General features: G+C 57.5%; 1 protein-coding gene across 9 annotated transcripts in view; it reads right to left on the reverse strand.

Annotated features, from left to right (window-relative positions):
- Positions 1-1230: 1230 nt before the first annotated feature.
- DAG1 (dystroglycan 1) overlaps positions 1231-20519 on the reverse strand; it is a 38179-nt gene continuing 18890 nt past the window's right edge. For 6 of the 9 annotated variants that reach the window (XM_084292726.1, XM_084292725.1, XM_084292730.1 and 3 more), the window contains 2 exons: positions 14214-14622; positions 1231-4808 (listed from right to left, as the gene is read on the reverse strand). In XM_084292726.1, coding sequence (XP_084148852.1) covers positions 2400-4808; positions 14214-14495 — 2691 coding nt within the window. In that variant the 5' untranslated portion in view covers positions 14496-14622 and the 3' untranslated portion in view covers positions 1231-2399. Of the gene's footprint in view, positions 4809-14213; positions 14623-19654; positions 19754-20519 lie in introns of all 9 variants that reach the window. The other 3 variants (XM_084292732.1, XM_084292728.1, XM_084292731.1) reach the window with 1 other exon arrangement.

Raw genomic sequence — 20519 nt, forward strand, 5'->3', positions numbered from 1 at the left:
CCTGTGCGGGCTGGCCGGCTGCTCCGGAGGGGTCAGCTGGGAGAGCCAGGAGGGGAAATCCTGCTGGGGGCTCTGCGACAGATCCAAAGGGTCACACCGCGGTGCTCCCCACCCACCCCTCATGCCACGCTTTGCCCCCTCCCCAGTGTTTACGGGTGTACGTAAAGGGGCACGGTCCCTGCATGCCGCCCACCCCGGGGCACGGTCCCCAGGCATCCCGGGGGACCCCCATGTGCCGGGGGGGGGTCACCTTCTGTGCCGGGGGGAACACCTGCAGCTCCTCGATGCTGAAGTGCAGCCAGGCCGGGGAGGGCTGCCGCAGGATGAAGCGCAGCGCCGTCACCTGCTCCATGTCACACAGCATCTGCGGGGACAGGGGGCCGTCAGGGGCTGGGGGGGGGGGACACAGGGGGGCCGGGGAGGGGGGTCCGGGCAGCGGGACCTGGTGTCGGCGGAGCGAGAAGTAATCCTGGGAGCCCTCCTCGGTGTGCGGGCTGGGCATCAGGCGGTGGTCGCGGAGGCAGGTGACCCACCTGCGGGGCCCGGGGGGGCCGGCCCGCTGCACCCGCAGGCTGAGGAAGGCGGTGTAGAAGTTCTTGAAGACGATCTCCTGCACCTGCGGGGAGCGCCGCGCGTCACGGCACCGGGCACGGGCACCGCGCACCGGGCACCGCCACCCTCCCCGCCCGGCCCCGCACTCACATCGGCGGTGCCGCCCCGGGGGAAGCGCAGGTCGATGACGGCCACCCCGGGCCGAGCCGCCTCGGCCCCCCCGGGCAGCTGCAGCGCGGCGGCGGCGCGGGCGGCGCAGGGCAGCGGGGCGCGGCCTGGCCCCGCCGCTCCCGACATGGCGGCGCCCAGCACGGGGCGCGCGGCCGCCAGGGGGAGACACCGAGCTCGGCGCGCTCCCGCCGCGCCCTTCACGCCGCCCCCCCCACCCCCCGCGGTGGCGCGCACGGGCTGCGATATGGAGGGGGGGGGGCAGCGGGAGCGCGCCCCGGCCGCCTCCTTCCGTCCCCCCGCGGTGTGTCGGGGTCCCCCCGCTGCGCCCCCCGGGAGCGCACCCGGCTCCTCGCCCCGCCTCGGGGCTCCAGCGGTGGGGAAAATGGTAAAAAAGCTGTATTTGTGCCCAAACGGAGCCCGCCGGGAGGGCAGGAGGCAGCCCCCAGGACAGAGGCCAGGAGGACGGAGGCCGCGGGCGAACGAAGAAGCTGAGCCCGTACAAAGTGCTGTCAGCGTTACCGATTTTTAATTATATTTATAGATATTTTTTAATAAAACGATTCGAGGCTGTATCAAAAATTTAGTAAAAAAATTAGATTTGAGAGTTCACTGATTGTTTGACTATTCACTATCCTTTTTTTTTTTTTTTTTCCTTTTTTTTTTTTTTAATCTCCTCGTTAAACTTTTCCAGGAGCTGCGGGGCTCTGCCCACGGCCGCGTGGCCGGGCAGCCAGGGCGGCCACCCCAGGGTCACCCTGCAGGAGAGGAGTCCCGGTGGAGAGATGGCAGTGTGCTACGGAAACCCCCCACTGTCCCCAAAACGCCCCACGGGGAGCTTTTTTTCCTTACAAAAGCCCCCTCAGCCCCGGCACCCACCCTCACACGGGCTCCTTGCCGGAGCCCCCCGTAGGCAGCAGCCCCGTGCCTACGGCACCCCGGCTGCTCTGACCCAACTGGTGGCTGTTTCGTGATGCGTGAGAAAAACAGGATTTCTTTGATTAAAAAATAAAGTAAAAACAACAAAACGAAAACAAAAACCAACAAAACAAACCAAGAAACCGATCTCCCCCTAGCGACAGGGCTGGCTGGCCTCTAGGCCCACCCTCTCCCTAGGCCTGGAACACCCCCGGAGCTTATTTGTAGCATAGCGCTTCCCCCCCAGCCCCCAAAACTATATAGATAGGAGTTTAGGTAAACAATAGATTAACTGTAAAAACTTAAAACGTCAACTTCAGAAAGTCCCTTGAATTTAATTATTTTTAGGCTACCTTTCATGTTACGTCCTGTAGCTAGACACACGTGAATAGAAAAAACAGTACAGTTAGTGTTAAAGGCAAACAGCGGAGACCCAGAGTGCCACCCCAGTGCTGCCTGCTCGTCCCCCCCTCCCTGCCCTCTGCGCCGGCCCCGGCCGCATCCGGAACCCGGCGCCAGAAAGACGGATTTTGAGCCGAGAATTTCTCTAGGAATAAAATAAAACCAAAGCTTGTTAGGCAAAAATAAAACAAGTGTCCCCCAGGTTCCACGAGCACTCTGGTGTGGCGGGCGCAGCCGGAGGGGGCCTGCTCGGGAGCGGGCTGGGATTTGGGCTTCCCGGCTGGCGAGGGGGCTGCCGGCCCACAGACAGCACCGGTGTGGGACCGGAGGCCCCTTCTCCCCCGATGGTGTCCGGTTCGTTAAGGGGGGACGTAGGGCGGCGGGGAGCGGTAGGGGGTCATGTTCTTCGGGCGGGAGCCCTTCCCCTCCATGGGCGCGGTGAAGGGGGGGGGCGGCTGGTAGGGCGGCGCGTTGGGGTCCTCGTCCCGCAGCGGCGTGTACTCCCCGATGGTGTCCTGGTTGAGCGGCGTGGTCTCCGGCATGCTCTGGTTCGGGTACTCCGGGGGGGGCAGCGGGGCTTTCTCCTCCTGGAGGATGAGGGGCATGCTGGATGACGGCGGAGGCTTGGAGTCGTCCAGCTCATCGGCGAAGATGATGGGCACGCCCTTCTTGATGAAGGTGGCCTGGTCTTCGATGGTGAGCTTGCCTTTCCTCTTCTTGCGGTAGCAGATCATGGCGATGATGCCGGCCACCAGGAGGATGGCGGCCACCACCACGGCGGGGATGACGGTGTGCAGGTACACGTCATCCTCGCTGCTCTTCTCCGGGTCTTTGCCGGCCGCCAGCGTTGGCGTTGCCTCCGAGATCACTCGCCCGTCCTTCGTCACGGGGATAAACTGGATGTGCCTGCAGCTGCCGGAGCCGACCACCGACACGTTCAGAGGCTTGAACTCGGGCTGTAAGATGTTGGAGAAAGCCAGGCTTGGCCCCCCCGAGTCGTCTGCAATCTTTCTGCTCAAAGTCCGGATCTGCTCCCGGGGGCAGGGCTCGACAGGCAGTGTGTTGTTCGTCCATTCCACCACAATGGAGCCTTTGGCAATGTCCTGCACCGTGATGGTGCTGCTGTTCCTGTCGCCGAACGCCAGAGCCAGCTTCTTCACCAGCATGATCTTCTTATTGATGTCATTCACAACCGCGTTGTGGTCTCCTTCCAACCTGGCCTTGAACTTCACTGGAGACTTGTCCCCATGCGGGCGTTTATGGACGTGGATTTCAAAGGCATCCACGGCAAAGAGCCCGCCTTTGTCTGTGGCATACATGAAATACTCGTGCTTCCCGATGTGGTTGTGGTCTGGCATGCCGTACATGAGCTGGCTTGTGCTGTTGAACTGGACCCACGAATTCTCCTCTAACATTTGCTGCTCCTTCAGCTTCAAGGTCAGCTGCAGCTTGTCAGTGGTGGTGTCTTCCTTATCGTAAAAGGTATCTGAGGGTATTTTAACCTCGAAGTAAGTGCCCTCCCACGCGTCAACCCTGTCGATGTGGTTTGTCAGCTTGGGCGGCTCGTTTGGCTCCCAGGGCCGGGGGATCCCGCTAGCTGTGGTGCGCACGCGGCTCGGCGGGGAGGCGGTGGTCAGCTTGGAGATCGGGGATCTGGTGGTGCTGGGAGGCTTCGTCGGACGGGGCGTTTTGGGCCTTCGAGTAGGCCTCCGCGTCGTCACCGTGGAGGAATCGGTCGTGGATGGCGTGGCGGGCTTCAGCGTGGAGACTCTGGGCTTCTTGGTGGTGGTCGTGGGCGGCGTGATCACTGCGGTGGGCTCTACGTACCCAGGCATCGTGGGGCGAATCGGCACGGAGGCCGTACCGGTGCCTTCTATCACCCTGGTGGGCTGGATTGGTCCAAGCGTGGGTGTCTGGACGATGGGGCCCCTTGTTCTGATGGTGACCGTGGGCTTCCTCGGCAGCGGGATGGGCTCCCTGACGGGGGGTGCCGTCGTCTCCGTGGGGGGCGCTATGGCAGGCGACGTCGGGGTGGGGACGATCCTCGTCGGGGGCTCTTGCGCGGCGGTGGTGGGCGGCCCGACGGCGGTCAGAGGCGTGGGGGTGGCGTTGATCTGCCGACGCATCCTCTTGGGGAGGTGAGGTTTCTTGTTGGCGATGTGCCAGCCAACGACGGGGTAGCCAAGGCGGGCAGACATCGTTCCTTCCTTAGCCGGAGCCTCCACCTTGCTGATGTTGGGCACGCTGTTTTGGCTCAGAGAGCATCCCAGCTTCCACGAGAGTAAGGCCCCGTTTTCCACCACCTTCTTCGCATTTCCCGGTCCAGCCATGAAGGCTGACATGTCAAAGAGTTTGTTATTTACAACAGGAACCAACTTCATGTTGTGAAGCTCCACCTCCGAGAAGCTTCTCATTCTGTTTAGAAGTTCGATCCTCTGCTTTGGTGTCATTTTTGTTAAGTCGGCATCCAAAATGACGGTCAGGACGGTCACCGGCTCTTCTGCGCCACACACAAAGGGCGCTGCCTCGCCCGTGTCTTGGACCGCCACTCGCACCGACTGAGGCTCGTTGTGGTCTTCTTGGTGGACCTCAACGGAGAACACGTTTGTGGTCTGCGGCACGTAGCTCCCGTTGGGGAAGGGCTGCAGCGTGGCCACCGAGATGTAGTGGACGCCCTTATCCGTGTCGAGGGGCAGCCCTTCCAGGGAGCTGCTCTCTGCATTCCAGTGCAACCAAGAGGGCAAGGACTCCTTCCCAGCTTCGGAGATCTACCAAAGAAAGACAAAAAGAAGGTGTTTTTAGAAGTACAGCATTAGGGCAGGTGCTACCAGCAATAGCATTTAATCAAAAGGATCAAGGAAAGAAAAATCTGAAGGCTAATAACTGGCAAAGGAACCACCTGTCCGGAACAGGGCAGCCCAAGGCATCTCCTCAGCGTGGTGACAAGGGCTGGCTCTGTGGGGTGTGCCAGTCCCAAAGGACTTATGGAGCCACAGGAGCTCATAAAGTCCCGCAAAGGTCTCTCGCCAGACTCCTGACCTGCTCTGCCTACGTGGATTAGGCCCCGGTTCTGCCACAAGTGCCACCAGCACGGCCGAGAGCACGCCAGGAACAGCCACCTGCACGCTGTGCTCTGTGCTGAGCTGCACGTCCCTGCTGTGGGGTGCCTGGGGACACACGGGCACAGAGCAATGTCCCCCACTGCTGGCTGCGACACCGGGGTCTCCCTTCCCACCCCTGTATGCAAGAGCTCCAGGGAAAGGCTCGCAGAGCCGCACCATGTCCAGCTCTCTTTGCTGGCTCTTTTTGTGCTTTTCACCTACAAAGAACAAAGCCTCTACTTCAAAAGGGCGAGGAGAGGAAGAAGAGGAGGCTAACTGCGAGGGTAACACAGGGCCTGAAAGTCCACTGGGGATGGCAGCATGAGAAAGCTTTTGTGCAAGAGCAGCGGAGGGTTTCAGACACGGCTGCAAGGGCACCACCCTTCTTCCTCTCATCGGCAAAGAATCAGCCTCGCTTTCTGCCAGCCCAGACAAGCTGGAGAGCACATCACGAGACACACGCTCGGTACACTTTATAGAGCAGAGTTTAAAGCTGTGAGCACATCTTTTCGTTAACTCCTAACAAGCGGTGTCAGAGAGCAGGGACTTCAGATTCCTGCTGGCACCAGCCGCAGAAAGCCAGCGCCCCCAAGCCCGGGCTCTGGGACATGAACATCCCTCCACTCAGCTTTGCCGTTTACCCACTTGCCTGGCAGAAAGCAGCGGTTTTTGGCAGCGCTGCCGGCCCCCTCCTCCCCAGCGCAGCAAGAACAGAAGCTGCTTTTACCCCGGGGTGGCCCGGAGGAAAGCCAGCCTCCACCTGAGCTGGGCACGCGGTGCTGGCCCCCCTCTGTCAGGAACAAGGTGTCCTTTCTGCCACATCTCAGGCTCCAGAAGAGGACGCGGCCACGGCCCGGTGCTGCCCTGCCGGACGAGGAGGCCTTGTGCCCGTGCCCCTCCTCACAGCTCGCACCATTCCCTGGCACCCCCAGGAACCCAACGAAAATGAAGCTGCAGGCAGGTTAACACCCAGTACCCGGCTCCCCTAGGAAACAAAACCAGGCCAGGCAATCACCTGCCAGGACAGCTTGTTCTAGCAGGGACGCGATGGCTGCAAAACATTTAGAAAACCACTTAAACCTGATTTAAAAACAGCTGAGCCAGCTTTTCAACCTGAGAGGACGTGCAGACTGCTTCTCAAGGCTCTGCAAAATTAGAAAAAAAATCAAGTTTACGTGGGTTACGCACAGGAAAGCCGTGAAGATGCCTGTGGCTCCCCAGGGAGATCTTTAGGAAGGCCACAAGTGACAGCCCAGCGCCAGGCCGTGCCTGAGCCCAGCTGTTAGGGTGCTGTGCTGTGCTTGCGGCACTGCGAAACTAGAGCCGAGCCCTGGACTCTGTTCTAGCAACATTTCCTCCAGATATTGCTTCAAACGGTGTTTGTTAAGGCTGCTCAGAGTTAATGATTTGGGATCTCTAGTTTTCATGTAAGAAGTTTCCCAGTGTTTCGTGCACACGGTAAATACCAGCCCTAAGCCCTGCCGCTTCTCACAAGGGCTCTGGTTTCAAAATAACTCGTCTGTTGCTCAAGAAAAAAGACTGTCTTTGTTTTCCTATTATTTGAGATAATTGCAAATGAATGCTTATCGGCTACAGATTACACAAGCCCAGCAGTGTATGGAGGACCATTAAAAAATTAGCCATGTTCGCAACTTTAAGTACATGCAGTGGTCTGGCTGGCTTTGAAGCCCCAGCTCACAGAGTCCCCTCAGACACACAGGGCCTGTTATTTTTAGGCTGGCCGGGAGCAGTCAGGCAGCTCGTACAGGAAGATAGCTCAATTTGATTTGGTTTTGAAACTTAGATCTCAAAGCCCTGTAGCTTGCAAGACAAAGACAAGAAAATGAAGTGAGCAAAGCTGTTGCCTCCAAGGGCATTCAGGCGCAAAAAAATAAAGCATTCTTGCCTACAAAAGTTCCCTCTAATCCTCCAAGTATTCAGTCCTCCTCCTCCTTCCATTGAATCCTGCAAAAAGGAGGCAGCAAGTCCTTTGCCAGGAGCAGGCACGGGGCTCACCAGCACAGCAGCACAGCCCTGCTGCCCTTCCCAGCCCATCCTGCCAGACCCCTGCCAGCAGGGGCAGCCGAGGACTCCGCATTTCTGCTTCCTGAGCGCCTTCCATCCAGTCAGTCCTGAAAAAATCCTGACTGCTTTGGGGCAGGAGTGGGTGTGGATGCTCCTGCAGCTCCTCCAGATCTTCCGCTGCCTCTTCTCCCTGCGCCCGGCTGCTGCTGAGACGCAGACCCAGCTGCTGGTGATTTCATGTGGAGTATCACCACCGATGCTAACTCCCCTTCTTCTGGGTTGCTCCTTCGGCATTACCTGGACGCACACGGCCAGGAAGGAGAAAAACCAAAATAGAGCCCTCTGCGTGTGAGCTGAACTGTGCTCAGGGCGGCTGACCCAAGCAGTGCTCGGGCTTCTGCAAGCATTTAACCAGCAGGCAGGGGAAAGAAAACGGAAAGGAGGAGACGATTCAAATGCAAATATAGCTGCGAAGAAAGAGTCAAATTTAAGCTGTTTGCCTAAGGCCAGGCTTCATCTCAGCCCACTGCTAGGGGCAGCTTTGTCAGCAGGAGCAACAGGCAGCCTGAGCCCCACAGCTTTCCTGAAATGCAGCACTGCAAGCTGGGCATCGCGTGGGGCTCGCCTGGCAAAAAGCAGCAGTGCCAGGCAGGTGGGCTCCTCTTGAAGCCTTCAGCTCCTGGACGTCACTGGGGGATTGGAGCTGCTGCCTCCAAAAAAAAACAAACCTTTTGGCTGGGAAAGCTATGAGACAGCAAGGTGGTGGCAGAGGGTATACCACGGGTCCTGGCCTTTTGGAGCTCGAGCCTCAGTCCCTAGGGACCCAGAAGGCAGAGCTGTGCTAACCTGTGTGTGCCTGTGACAACCTGACCACAACGCTGCGCTGCCGCTCACCCGGCTTTCCCAGCACGGGGCAGGCAAAGACCCTGCACGGGAAGCTGCTCCCTCCTTCCCTCCCTTTGTGGATGTGTGTTGGGCCGTGCTTCGTTCCACCAGCTCCTTCCCATGGGCAAAATGGCCTCGCGCTGGGGCAGCTACGCCCAGCTCGTGCCATTCTCGCATCCTCCCACCCCGACGGCTTCTCTTCCAGCTGCGCCTCCGCGCTGGCTGAAAGGGCACTATTCAGAGGCCCACTCTGCCTGGGCGAGGGAACACAACAGCTGTTTCACCGGGAGGTCACGACAAAACATTGAGTGTCCCAAGAAATGCCCCTTTCATCGGCTCGCGCGGCCGGCTTGGAAGGGTTTGTTTAGCCTCATTGTCAGAGCCGGCAGGCGCAGCTGCCCACGCCCCGCTTCCTCGGCCGGACAGGGGGCGAGCGGGGCAGGAAAAGCCTCAAACGGCCCAAAAAGAAAAAGTTGAGTCGGTCTCTCCTTTCTGCACGGCTTTTTGTGAGCGAAAGGCCAAAGGGAAGCGAAAATACCACACGGCGGGGATGCCAAGCACCGGGGGTTTAGCGCTGCGGCCGCACAGCCCTGCAATTTCTTCCTGCGGTCAGCAGATTACTGGAAATCTGGCATTCAGGACAGCGGCGAGGAAAGGCGAGCCCGATCCAGCGATCTCAGGTCAGCCCGTTCACAGGACTCCACCGTCTCATTTCAGTCTCCCCGGATGCTCAGGGCAGCAGCCCGTAAGAGCAGGACAAAACAAGGAACTTCCCGGCCCGGCTGAAAAGCTAGTTTATAATTAGATTGAGTCACTTTTTCCACTCCTCCAAATTCAGAGCTCGTTACTAAGCGGGCGCTGAAAATGCCAAATTCCCCGACTTTGTTTTGCTGCAGGAAAAAGATAAGCAGCCCCCTCAGCCCCCCAACAGAGATCTTATCAGCTCATCTTATCTCCCCGATTGCAGCACCGTGGCAGAGCAAAGCCTTGCCCAAGAAGCCCTTTGCCTGGACCTGTTCCAGGCGCTGCCATTTCTCCCAGCACACTCCCTGTAAATAGCTGCTGTTGCTGTGCCTTTTAGTTGGGCAAAGTCTAAGAAAACCGAGGACCCTGGGAGTGAGATGAAGCCCAACCAGCTCAGCGCACAGAGCCTTTTAGGATGCCCAGCTTGGCCACACAGCCCCTCGGGACTGTTTGCTTATCCCTCACTCTTGGAGAAATACCAGTGCTAAAATTCACATGCAGTTAAAAATCTTTGAAATAAGGAACACTGCAGGAGAACAAAACAAAACGAAACAGTATTTTGTGCTTCTCCTCCATAAAACTCAGTGCACCCTGGTATTTCAAGGCTGGCTTCTGACGCCTGGCCCCTTGCCCAGGTCGCCGCCTCGGAGCAGGGGCTGGCATCGTGCACAGCACCCACACCACAGCTCAGCGTTAGGGCGCCTGCAACTCGAGCTCCACGGATCCTGTCCATAAAAGAACCACCCTCAGAAAGCCAGGCTCCTGTCTGGAGAGCAAGGCTCCTTTTTGAGCAGGCGATGCTCTCGCTGCCCCCAGAACCCACGGCACGGCTGCACCACGAGCAGCAGCTCCCTGATTTACTCCCGCTGCTCTCACCTCTTGGCCACCAGCTGCCTTTGCACGGAGCGGCAGCTTGTGGGGAGCCCCACAAAGTGTTTTTTCACTCGTCTTCCCAACAAAGCCCTGGGGAGGTCGTGCACATCACAGCTCCGAACTAGGGAGCCAGGACCTGGAAGATTCAGCAGTGCTCACCTGGAAACTTCTCCTTAGCATCAGCCAGGGAGCAGATCTGCTACTTGGGACCTGTCCCAGGCCTGAATCATCACCCTTCCTGGTCACCAGCCAGGTGAGGAGTATTAGGGAGTATTTAGAGGAATACTAGGGAGTATTTAGGGTGGGCAGGTGCTAATGGGATGCAACAGCCTCCTGCCAGCACCTGCAGCCTCCTTCCCTTCCATTCTGCCTTGGAGCCACTCAAGCAAGGCGTTTCACAAAGGTGACACGTGCCCGTGGGCCACGACACCCCTGGACTGCCAGGAGAGGGCCAGGTGGCATCTATACTTCCCCAGGGGAAGGTGTAGCATGCTGTTCACACAGCAAGTGTGCTCCCTGCTGCGTCTGCTGACTGCTGTTAGGGATGCACAGGGGATAAGGAGTCACCAAAATGTCGTATTTTAGGTGCACGCCTTGGGGCTGCACTTCACAGGGAGATCTGGGTGCCCTGCCTGGTGCTTCTGGGGAGGCACACGGAGCCCAGATGTCAGAAATGCTGCCTCTGGCTCACAGCTCGGCATCAGAAAGCCTCCCCCAGACGTGGTGATGTCCGATGCTTTCGACAACAGTTCCCACTCCAGCCAGATCAACTCCTGGAAGCCGGGGTGGAGGCGGTCATCACACGAACGCCCTCCTTGGTATGGCTTTTCTTTGGTGGGCCAAGCCCAGTGTCGGTGTTCCTGCTCTGGGTGGGAATCATCCTGGGGGCAACGGGAGCAGCGGGACAGGGTTGCTCAAAGAGCCAGTCCCCAACTCTGCAAAGGTGCCGCTCGCCTCGCCTTGACTCTGTACCGTCACTGAGTGATGGGAGGCTTAGATTTTCACGCAGGAAAAATGGGACAAAAAGTGGAGTGTCAGACCTCAGAGAGACCAGGATTGGCAATGCCAAGTCAAAAACTGCCTCCCCTGCCTACTGCACTCTTCTGGGATATCTCACGAACTGGAAGCGGAAAAAAACCTACAGACTTGGATGCTTCAGCTGATCATGAGATTGAGCTGAAGTAAGGCAGACGTGGAAAAGCACACAATTATAGGACAGGTTATTTACAGCAAAGAAAAGGAAGTTTTGATGCCTTTACACAAGGCTCTGGTAAAATTGCACCTGGGGTATTTTGTGTAGCACCGGTCACGCAACCACAAGAAAAATAAACTCAAGCTGAAAGAGGTGCAGAAGACAGCTAGACAGCTGCAAGGATGAGGAGAGGAAAAAAAAAAAGCTTATTTTATGGGGAAAGACTAAAGAGATTGGCTTGTTTAACCTAATAAAATCAAGACGGGAATATGCCTGTCACTTATAAATACATAAGGGAAGTAAATATTATGAAGGTGGAGAGAGATTTGAGCTAAAGGGCAGCTCGTCTAAATATTTCTAGCCATCTCTAAATTTAGGCTTAGAAGCTGCATTTTTAATCAGAACAACCAAATTCTGGAACAGCCTTCAAATGGAAGCAAGAGGAACAGGAAATCCGGCTGGGTTTAGGCCCGGGTGCGATGAACCCTGCAGCAAGGGCACGCAGCTGAGCACGCCTGCCCCGACGGCTGCGGGGTGCAGCAGGTCAGGCCCTGCAGAGCCTTCGTGGGGATGGGATGTGGGGACCCAGGATGCTTCCTGACACCAGGCAACCCCGCTGCAGGGCACAGCCAAAATCAGGAGCTGGAAGACCCACAGGGCTGCAGGCAGCACCCCTCACACCCAGGCACTTGTGGTTTCTCCTCTCCAGCACCACAAAGCCGTGCAGGCACCTGGCTCTGAAATTCAGTAACTCCCAAACTAGTTAGCAGGTTGGGCCTTTTTTTTTTCCTCCCCATTTCTCTACATGTCCACTTTTGCGTTTTGCTGAGCTGTGGAGCGCACTGGGATGAGCTTGCTTTTGTGCTTAGCCATAAAACCTCGCCTGTCCTTGGCAGGGAAGCACACGGCTGCTCCCAGGAGCACGTACCTGATTGCACAGAGCCCACACATCTGTGCAGGAGCGCGCCCTGCGAGGCACTCCTCCCAGGCACTCCTCCGCAGCGCTGCGAATGCCTGGCATTGTTTCCATCCCACAACCAAGTTTGCCGAGAAAACTATTTTGTCTACGGGACGGGTCGGCTGGAATCTGCTAACGAGCAGGGAGAGGATCTGAGAAGCAGCTTCAAGGCACTCCCCACCGTGGTATGGAGTGATAATCAGTGGGGATGACTGAGAAACGAAGCAATCACACCTTCCATGGGAGCTCCTGGAAGTTTGGGGACACCGACTGTCAGCTTTTTTCTTTGTGTATCTCATTTAAAGTTTCTTAGAAATGTAAGGAGACTGAGTATTGGCAAGTGCACCTCCCTTAGATCCAGATGCGTTATCTTTTCACCAGTCTGGCTGAAAAATACAAGGCAGCCTGCGAAAGAGAGCCGAGCAGCTTGCCCTGAAGCTTGATGGTAAAACAAAAAAGGCACCCCATGCTCCGGAATTGCCTACGCAGCTCTCAGTAGCCAGGAGTCAAATCCCCAAGGGAAAGGTCGGCGATGCTTGGCAGCCAACGCAGCTTTCTCTGCAAGGGAGAGACCTTCCAGATGCACCAGCTAGACGAGGCCAGCACTGCTGCCCTAGAGCCTGACTCACTTCTAAAATCAATTTCAAGGCAGGCAGATGCGACGTGCATTCAGGCAATCCCATGTACAAGCGTGGAAATCGCTCCCAGCCTTTGCTGAACTGCACCCAGCCAGCAACTGCTCCTCCGGCCCTGCTTGGGCACAGCCCGTGCTGCTCCTCAAGCACCTGTTGCTGTTAGCAAACGCCTCGACAGCGCAGTGCTGGAAGCATTGTCTGAAGCTGTGGGGTTGACGTAACGTACCACGGAGTTCTCCTGCAGCTGCTGGAACTATCAGAGACAACTGCTGTGCCAGGAAAAGGAGGCAGAGGAAGCTGTGGTGTTTAAGCAAGCACTGAAAATGCCTTCTTGCTGTCAAAGTAGCCATTAGACAACACCGAAACAAGCCACGGATACTAAACTCCAAACCAAAGGTCTCATTTCTGGAGCACGTTACCTTGACAGCTCCCTCAGAAGTCTGGGGGATTTACAGCTAAGGATAAAGCTCCCTTGGTCCTGGCAGCGGGTGTAGGGCCCAGGGGCAGAGCAGCCCTGAGCCCCTCTCTTGCTCCTAAAGATTCACGTTGCAGACTCTGCTCCCTCCAGAGCAGCTGCCTGGCATGCAGCGTGCCACCAAAGGGCACTCTGCACTCCAAAAGCAGCCACGCACCCCTCAGTGAAACATCCCAGCCTCTGCTCTGCGACCAGCCCGTCCCACCTCCATCTCCTCTGCTCCCAGGGCTCCCCCCCCACCTCCCCCTTCCCCAGGATCTGACTCCCTGTCGGGTGCTTTCTGCTGGTTTTCTGCCTACCACCGGCACATCGTGGTCCTGGCGCTGTCGCTGCAGCCGGCGAGATGACAGATCTGGATGGAGATGACTGCGCGGCAGCACGCAGAGCTCAAACGAACCTGCCTTCAAGGAGAAGCCAGCGTGTCAGGCTGCCTCCCCACTCGCTCTCTCCATCTCCCTCTGATCTGCTGAGACGCACCAGAAGGTTGGCTTTTTATAGCATTGCCCAAAAATGGATTTTTAAAAATATTTTTCAAGTCTGCTCCCTGAAAAAAATACGTCTAAGACTGGAAGGTGATTTTCAGTTTTCTTTTCAAAACATAGAGTCTTCTGAACTCTCCACCCAAGCAGGCAGAGGCTGAGACGACAACTTCTCAGCACCCTTCCAGAAAAGGACTAAAGATCAATGAACGTGTGCTTGGCAGCGTGTCTGTCTTCCTCAGGGCTATTCTGACACTTCCTTGCCCTCAGGACTGCTTCCAGAGCTCAGTTTTTGGGTGCCTGCGGTGCCAGAACCTTGAGGGCAAGTCAGATAAAAAGAAAGGCTCTCGTCTTTCCCAGGAGGACCTAGGGACAAGGTCAGGAGAGACCGTGAACACAGTCCAGAGCCCTGCTCGCAGCACACGGTCTATTTGTCTAACAATATTTTGTTACCATAGCACAGCAAGCTCCCCAAGTGTCAGGGCAGTCCCAGGGAATTCGTGGCTGCCCTGATCCCGAGGCAACATCTCAGGGACGTGCCCATCAACCCAAGGGCTGAGAACTGCACCATTTAAGCACAGCCAACAAACCTGAGCAGTTGTCCCCGAAGAGAGGCGTCTCCTCCCTGCCTTACTGTCGAGAAAAGAAACTTCACAATGAGGTAAGAAAAATTATTAAAAAAAAAAAAAAAAAAGCAATACTTCTTTTTCACAGCAGTGCCTGTGACCCCCCTGTTGGTGGGGTGATTAGCGCCACTCCTGCAAGAACAGAACTGAAAACGAGCCTTGGGGAACGCCATTTCTCACCTGGACCACCTCTCCATTGGAAGCAATTAAATCTGTGGGGATGGAGACTCTGAAGAAGCGGCCCACCACGGCGGAGCTGTCCGGGATGCCCACCACGGCCGGCACAGTCTCTCGGAGGTCCGAGAGCACCGAGTGCATGGAGGCCTCCAGCTGGTTTTCCCAGTCCCGCACCACTTCTGCCGGCTCGCTGGGCCAGTGGCAGTGAGCCGAGGCCGCCAGCAGCAGCACGGGGAGCAAAGTCCTCCCCAGGACAGGGGGCTGCAGCACGCATCCGACAGTCATTGTGCCCGGCGGCTCTGCTCTGGGGACGGCGCTCAGCCAGGAGGGGCCGCGGGGCTCTGCAGGCACGGCAGCGCAGGCAGGGTCTGCCCCTCCTTCACAGCAGCCTCATCCTAGGGATCCTGGGAACCTGGTTAAAGAAAGGAAACCAAATCAGCACGGTAATTAGGGTAGCCCAGGCAGCCAGCTGATCCACGCAGACCTCCTCGCGGTGGACAGAGGGCTTCCTGCCTCACCACCCTCTTCGTTTCAGCTTTGGGATTTAATTTTAAGAGCTACTGCTACCAGTGAAGGCAGCAGGAGCTTCCCAGCTCTTTTTCTGACATACAGCATCACTGGAGAAATAAATAAGGTCCTTCTGCTTTCCCATACACACAGCCCTGCTGCTCCTGGAGCCGCAGCACCCTGAGGCAGCCATGGGGAAGGAGGTGGCCTTGCCCAGCGAGCTGAAGTCAGGCTGGGGCGCAGGATTCACATGCTCACCATGCAGCATGAAGCCCCCTGGAAACCTCTGATACCCAACACACGACAGATGCTCCTGCTCCTCTGACCCATGCCCTCAGTTTTCCAGCCAGGCCTGCTCTCAGGTCCAGACTTCGGTATTAGTTGGGGTGTTCAGGCTTTGTTTTTGGGGCCAGCAACACCCACCCCAAAATCAGACCCAAGCAAGCCACGCACGCTTAGCGCCAGAGAGCACAAGGGCCTTGGCTCCCCGGGGCCAGGCACTCACATGTCTTCAACCAACCCTTTCCCTCCAGGCTAAGGGAAGCAGCTCTGTCCTCCTAGAGCAAACCCAGTCCCCATCCCGACCACAAAGGGCAAATCCCCGTGGCTCCCAGCCTGCCGAGCTTGTGTTTCCAAGTTTGCCTCTTGCAAGGGCGTGTGAACAGGGTTGCGAGCTGCCCTAGTGGGTAAAGCTCCCATTTGGCAGGCTCCGGACCCAAGCAGCTAAGGAACTAAGCTGAAAGGCACCACTGATCCTCTGCGGGGCTCTGAGGGGGAGGCAGAGCTTGTGCTATTCTGGACAGCAGCAAGTCCTCGGGCTCCGAGGCTGCCTCAGAGTTCCTCATCCCTGAAGCCTGTCAGGATTAAGTCTCCTCCGTACCCAAACCTAAAAGTGTTCGAGGAGAACATCACGGCAGCACGGCCTCCTCCTGCACAACACCCGAAAAAGAGCACGAAGAGGACCTGCCTTCTGCTTCCCAAAGCCTGGGCTACGGGCACCACAACAGTGGCACCTTGTCTGTGGGCTACACCTCTCCCGCAGCCTGCTCGTTGGAAAATCCTGCTGGGGAGGGACTGAAAGCAGCCCGTACAGCAAGTACGGGCAGGACCGAAGGCTCACGGCCAGGGGAGGAAGGCGGCAGCGGTGGCTGAAGAATGTGGCTGCTGCGGAGCCGAGATGCTATCAGCGCAGAAATGTCGCTGCCACGCACGGCCACGCGAAGCCTCCACTCCTGAGCGGAGGAGAAATGCCGTGTGCCAGCAGAGAGCCAGACACCCGGTGTGCAGCCACACGGGGCTGTGGAGGCACCTGGAGAGGTTTGGCACCACGTCCCGAGGGCAGTGCCAGCCCCTGGCGCACCGCGGCCACGGCGGAACCGCGCGCGAGCACGGCGCAGCCCTGTGTTGTTCAGCCAAGTGACGTGATCTGCCCCAGGGCGCTTCTGCTGCATGGGTAGGAGTATTTGGGCAGAAAGGAGCCGGCTCCTGATCTCTGTGGCAAGCAGGAGAGGAAAATGAAGTCATCGCCCCGCTGCAGAAAGAATTATTGGAGCAGGCAACAAGCGCTGCCTGGCTGATCCGCGCCCCTCGGCCAAGCAATTCGGGCACTGGCCATGAAGATTTAGCCTGACACTTGCAGGTCGCACAGACCGGGTTTCATTTTAGGAACCTACAGAAGAACAGCCACAGGAGGCAGAAGCAAAGCGCACAGGAGCTACAGGAGGAATTCAGTAGCCACTCTTGAAAGAAAAACCAGGAGAACCAAGACAAAATGACACCAGCAGGAGAGCCTCTCACCCTCACAGCTCCACCTCACCCCACCACCAGCAGAACAGAAGCGGTGCCAGGCTCACTGTGCGGGCTGGGGCTGAGAGGCAGCGCACGCCAGGCCCAGAGAGCCAGGACAAGGCACCCAGCCACAGCGCTGAGGTCCACGGGGAACACTGCTTCAGGACGGGATGACTCCTGTGATACAAGGCTCGTGTCCAGCAGCTGGCATTCTGCTCAGCCAGGCCGGCAGCCGGGAGAGCTGTGGGTCCAGATGCAAGCGCAGAACATGGAGCAAATGATCCATGAGACCGGGACAAGTACTGGTGGGGACCCGCGTGGCACCTCTGGGAAGTTCAAGAGCCCAAACCCTTCCACACGGTACTACCCTGGGCAGACTCACTTGTTTGAGACATCTCTGTCATAGGTGGAAAAAGTCGGCTCTTGGGATCATCTTCCAGAGAGTGAATAGAGCTGGAGCTCTTGGAGATCAGAAATGCCAGCGCTCAGCAGAGGTTACCATTTCACCCAGGCTCAAGGGCCAAAAATCACATACAGGTAGCGCTCTGCAGTGGTCTCTGCTGCTGATCTATGGAAAGCCTCAGGCTGTCGGGCTCCCTGTCAGGGTACAGGGCAAGGTTAGCCCACCCCAGCTCCTCCACGCGGCCGAGCGCTCCCTCTCCCAGCAGGATGTGTGCTGCCCAGTTTCACAGAACACAAAGGTTCAGGTTAGTCCTGAATTTCAGGATGTTTAGTTCTGTCTGATCTTCTGAAAGAACCGAGTTTCTCTTTATCCTCCTGCTCCTGTGAGAGCTCTTTCGGTCTCAACTTTGAACCTCCAAAACGTTGGATTGAACATCAAAGTCAGCACCAACATCTGCCCCAGCCTGGCGCACGTGCCAGCGTTGGTGCCTGAGCCCCGCTGCCAAATCCCCGGCCCAGGCGCAGAGCCGGGCCTGCTCCGTGCTGTTGATACGATAGCAAGCTTGATATGATGCTGACTTGTCAAGACAACGCCGGAGCTTGCTCCTTCTCCAGGCACCTCCGAGGCCCACCGGCGTGCCGAGGACACGCACTACTTCATCACTCAGGCACGCAGAAGCGAGCAGACAGCGGGTCGGGCTGAGAGGAGGAGCGAGAGCAGCCACACACCTCGGGGACCTCGCCTTCTGCCTGCTGTGGAGCCGGGGTCAGCGTCCTGGCAATCACTCGTCCTTGTGGCCAGTTATCCCCCTGCTCCAGCAAGAGCCAGTGCAAGCAATCCCAGTCCAGCGGCGTCTAATCCGAGTGCCCACGTACGCGGTCGCATCAGGGGCTGTGCCATTAATCACTGCCAGCATCTCAGCGCCGCTGAGCCCAGCGCACAGACAGCCCGGGTAGCTGCCTTGCCGTGCTCTGCTCCAGATCAGAAGGTATTTAGGAGAGCGAGGAGGAATCCCACTTACCTCAGCTGCTTATCTAACAGCATCCCCGGCACGGGCAGCACCGGCCGAGCGGCCCCTCTCTCAGGAGAGGAACTCAGACCCGACTGAAGGGAGCCCGGAGCACCTCCCCAAGCCCGAGCTCTTGTCTTTGCACAGATCTCTCCTGCATGTTTCCACAGGAGGATCTCCGGGCAAGCCCCATCGGCGGCCGCGGGGCTGCGTGTCGAGGCAGCGAGCAGGGGGATGATGAAACCCGGAGCCACCGGCCAGACCCACGAGAGGGCACGGGGCTGGGTGTGCACACAGCAGGTGCTGGGGGCTGCTGCTGGCGGAGCCGAGGAGGGGTTTGGGGAGGGGGCAGGAGGGCCACGGAGGCAGCACCATGGGACCGAGCAGCTCAGGGCCACATTTATGCTTACGCTCGCAGAATGTGACCCAGGCTTTGCCAGCTTCAGCCAGCGCTGCGCCCAGGGTGAGTTACGGGAGGGGACACGCAGGAAGGCAGCTGCTTGGGGACATCTGCCACGCACAGGAGGAGCCAACAGCTGGGGCAAGGCAGCAGGCGAAGCAGGAGACAGGACATCGCCCTCGGTGTCCCACGAAGCCACAACGAAGCCAGGCAGAGCTGACCAGACACCTGCAGGAGGGCGGCTGCAGACACCTCTCCAAAAAGATAAGCTCGTCCGCACGTTTTGGGCTCAGAGCTGAAATAGCAGCTGTCCTGCACGGCTGTGACCCGAGCAGAACAAAACCACAGGAACTGCCTGCAAACTGTCACTAGCTCCCTGCCTCGAGTCACACGTGCCACCACCAGCTTCCGAAAGCTTGCAGGGCAGGCAGTCACAGCGACTGACACCTCAAAGCAGTTCTTATTCTGCTAGAGTAAGCGCCGAGATGTTTAACTTCCCCATAGCTAAGAGGAAGGCTTCCTGCTGCCCGTCATTACCTTCTGTTTGAGAGCAGACCTGTGCCGCCAGGAAGGAACCACGCACACGGACCTGACCTTGCCAGAAGATCCCATGGACACCTCCCAGCCTTTAAACCCCACTCACGGGGCCCCTGAAAGCCCACGCGTGCTGCTTGTCGTGTGTTTAAGCAGTGCCTCGAAGCCAGGGAGCGCCCACAGCACCTGCTGCCACACCAGACCCGCCGCAGTGACCAGCAGCAGCAGATTTCAGCTGGGCGAGACTCCTTACTCGCTGCTGGGAGCTTGAGCAGCCCCAGTCGATGCCTTCCTCCCACTTCGTTATTCCCAGACAGACAACTCAGATCGTATCTCCAAGTGCGTTCGGTTAAAAGGAAGCTCAGATATTATCTGCCCAAATATTTCGGAGGCCTCCGAGATCATTTTTCCCCTGCGATTAGGAACGCTGCAGTCAGAAGTGCCATTTTCCTGGCTGCTGGCAGCGCACAGACAAATTAGGATAAAAACATCCAGCAACAAGCAGAAGGAGGGAGCTCCGAATACCACCCGAGGACAGCTCCACTGTGCTGCCCCCGCATCAAGCACCGCTCCCGACCTCAGGAGAAGGGCACTGGGGATCACCAGAGGTACGGGATGGATCCCGCACGAGGAACAACCGCATTGCCCGGGGGGAACCGGGGCTGGGAGCAAGGGGCCAGACCCGAACCGGGCTTGATGGCACTCGCCAGCAGCTTGGGAAGCTGTGACCGTGATGAATGCTAAATCCCACGTGGGTTAGGAAGAAGGGAGGGAGGGGACAGCTCTATGGAGGGAAGCGTTACCGAGGCACCGCTGCTGGCTCAAGAAGCACTTCGTGACAGACACCAGGACAGCACTCGGGGCGAGGACGACTTGCATTCCTCTCTGGGTATCTTCTCCTGCTGTAATTGGAAAGGGCACACAGGCTAAATATACAGCTGTGACAGGGCAGAGCAAAGGGCCGTTCTTTCTTAAGGGCATTCGGTTTAACCCGTCTTTGACTTTACTCGGGTTTCCACTGCGCAGCCAGCCCCTCAGAAGTGTACGAGTACCTCCTGATTTGGCCTGGAAGGAGCTAAAGAGTATAAAAATCCTCATATTGTGTGTTTAAGGGAATGCAAGTGAAAGCTAGTACCAAAATCCACAGGAAACTAAACCACAGAAGTTAAAAAAAAAAAAAAAAAAAAAAGTTTGGGGTTAAGAGCTCTTTATGCACAACAGCCATAAAAATGCATATTTTGAAGAGAAGCACGACAGGCATGTATACATACATGCATATGAATGCTTTATCCGTTTCCAAGATTTGGTAAAGAAAAAAAAGGAAGAACTCCAGACAGCAAGATAAAGCAAGTATTTTCACCCCGGATTTCTCTTCTGTAAGGGAAGCTCCACAACTCCAAGCAAATTGAGCAAACTGAAACAAGGCAGTGGTGCTACAGGGGGCATTTCAGCAGAAACCATCCCGCAGGGGCAGGAGGCAGAGCCCGGGCAGGAGAAGCAGCCAGAGGAGCTGGGATCAAAGCCGTGCCCTGGGAAAGCAGAGCAGTTTGCATCAGGCCGGTGCCAGAGCCACCGCTCCGGGCAGCAGCCCGCTCCCCGTGGCACCGATTGCTGGGAGGAGGTGGGGTTGGAGCACGGCACAGGAGGTTGTTTCCACTCAGGTGTAAT

The sequence above is a fragment of the Netta rufina genome (genome assembly GCF_964035555.1).
Source record: "Netta rufina genome assembly, chromosome: 10".
Lineage (NCBI taxonomy): Eukaryota > Metazoa > Chordata > Aves > Anseriformes > Anatidae > Netta > Netta rufina.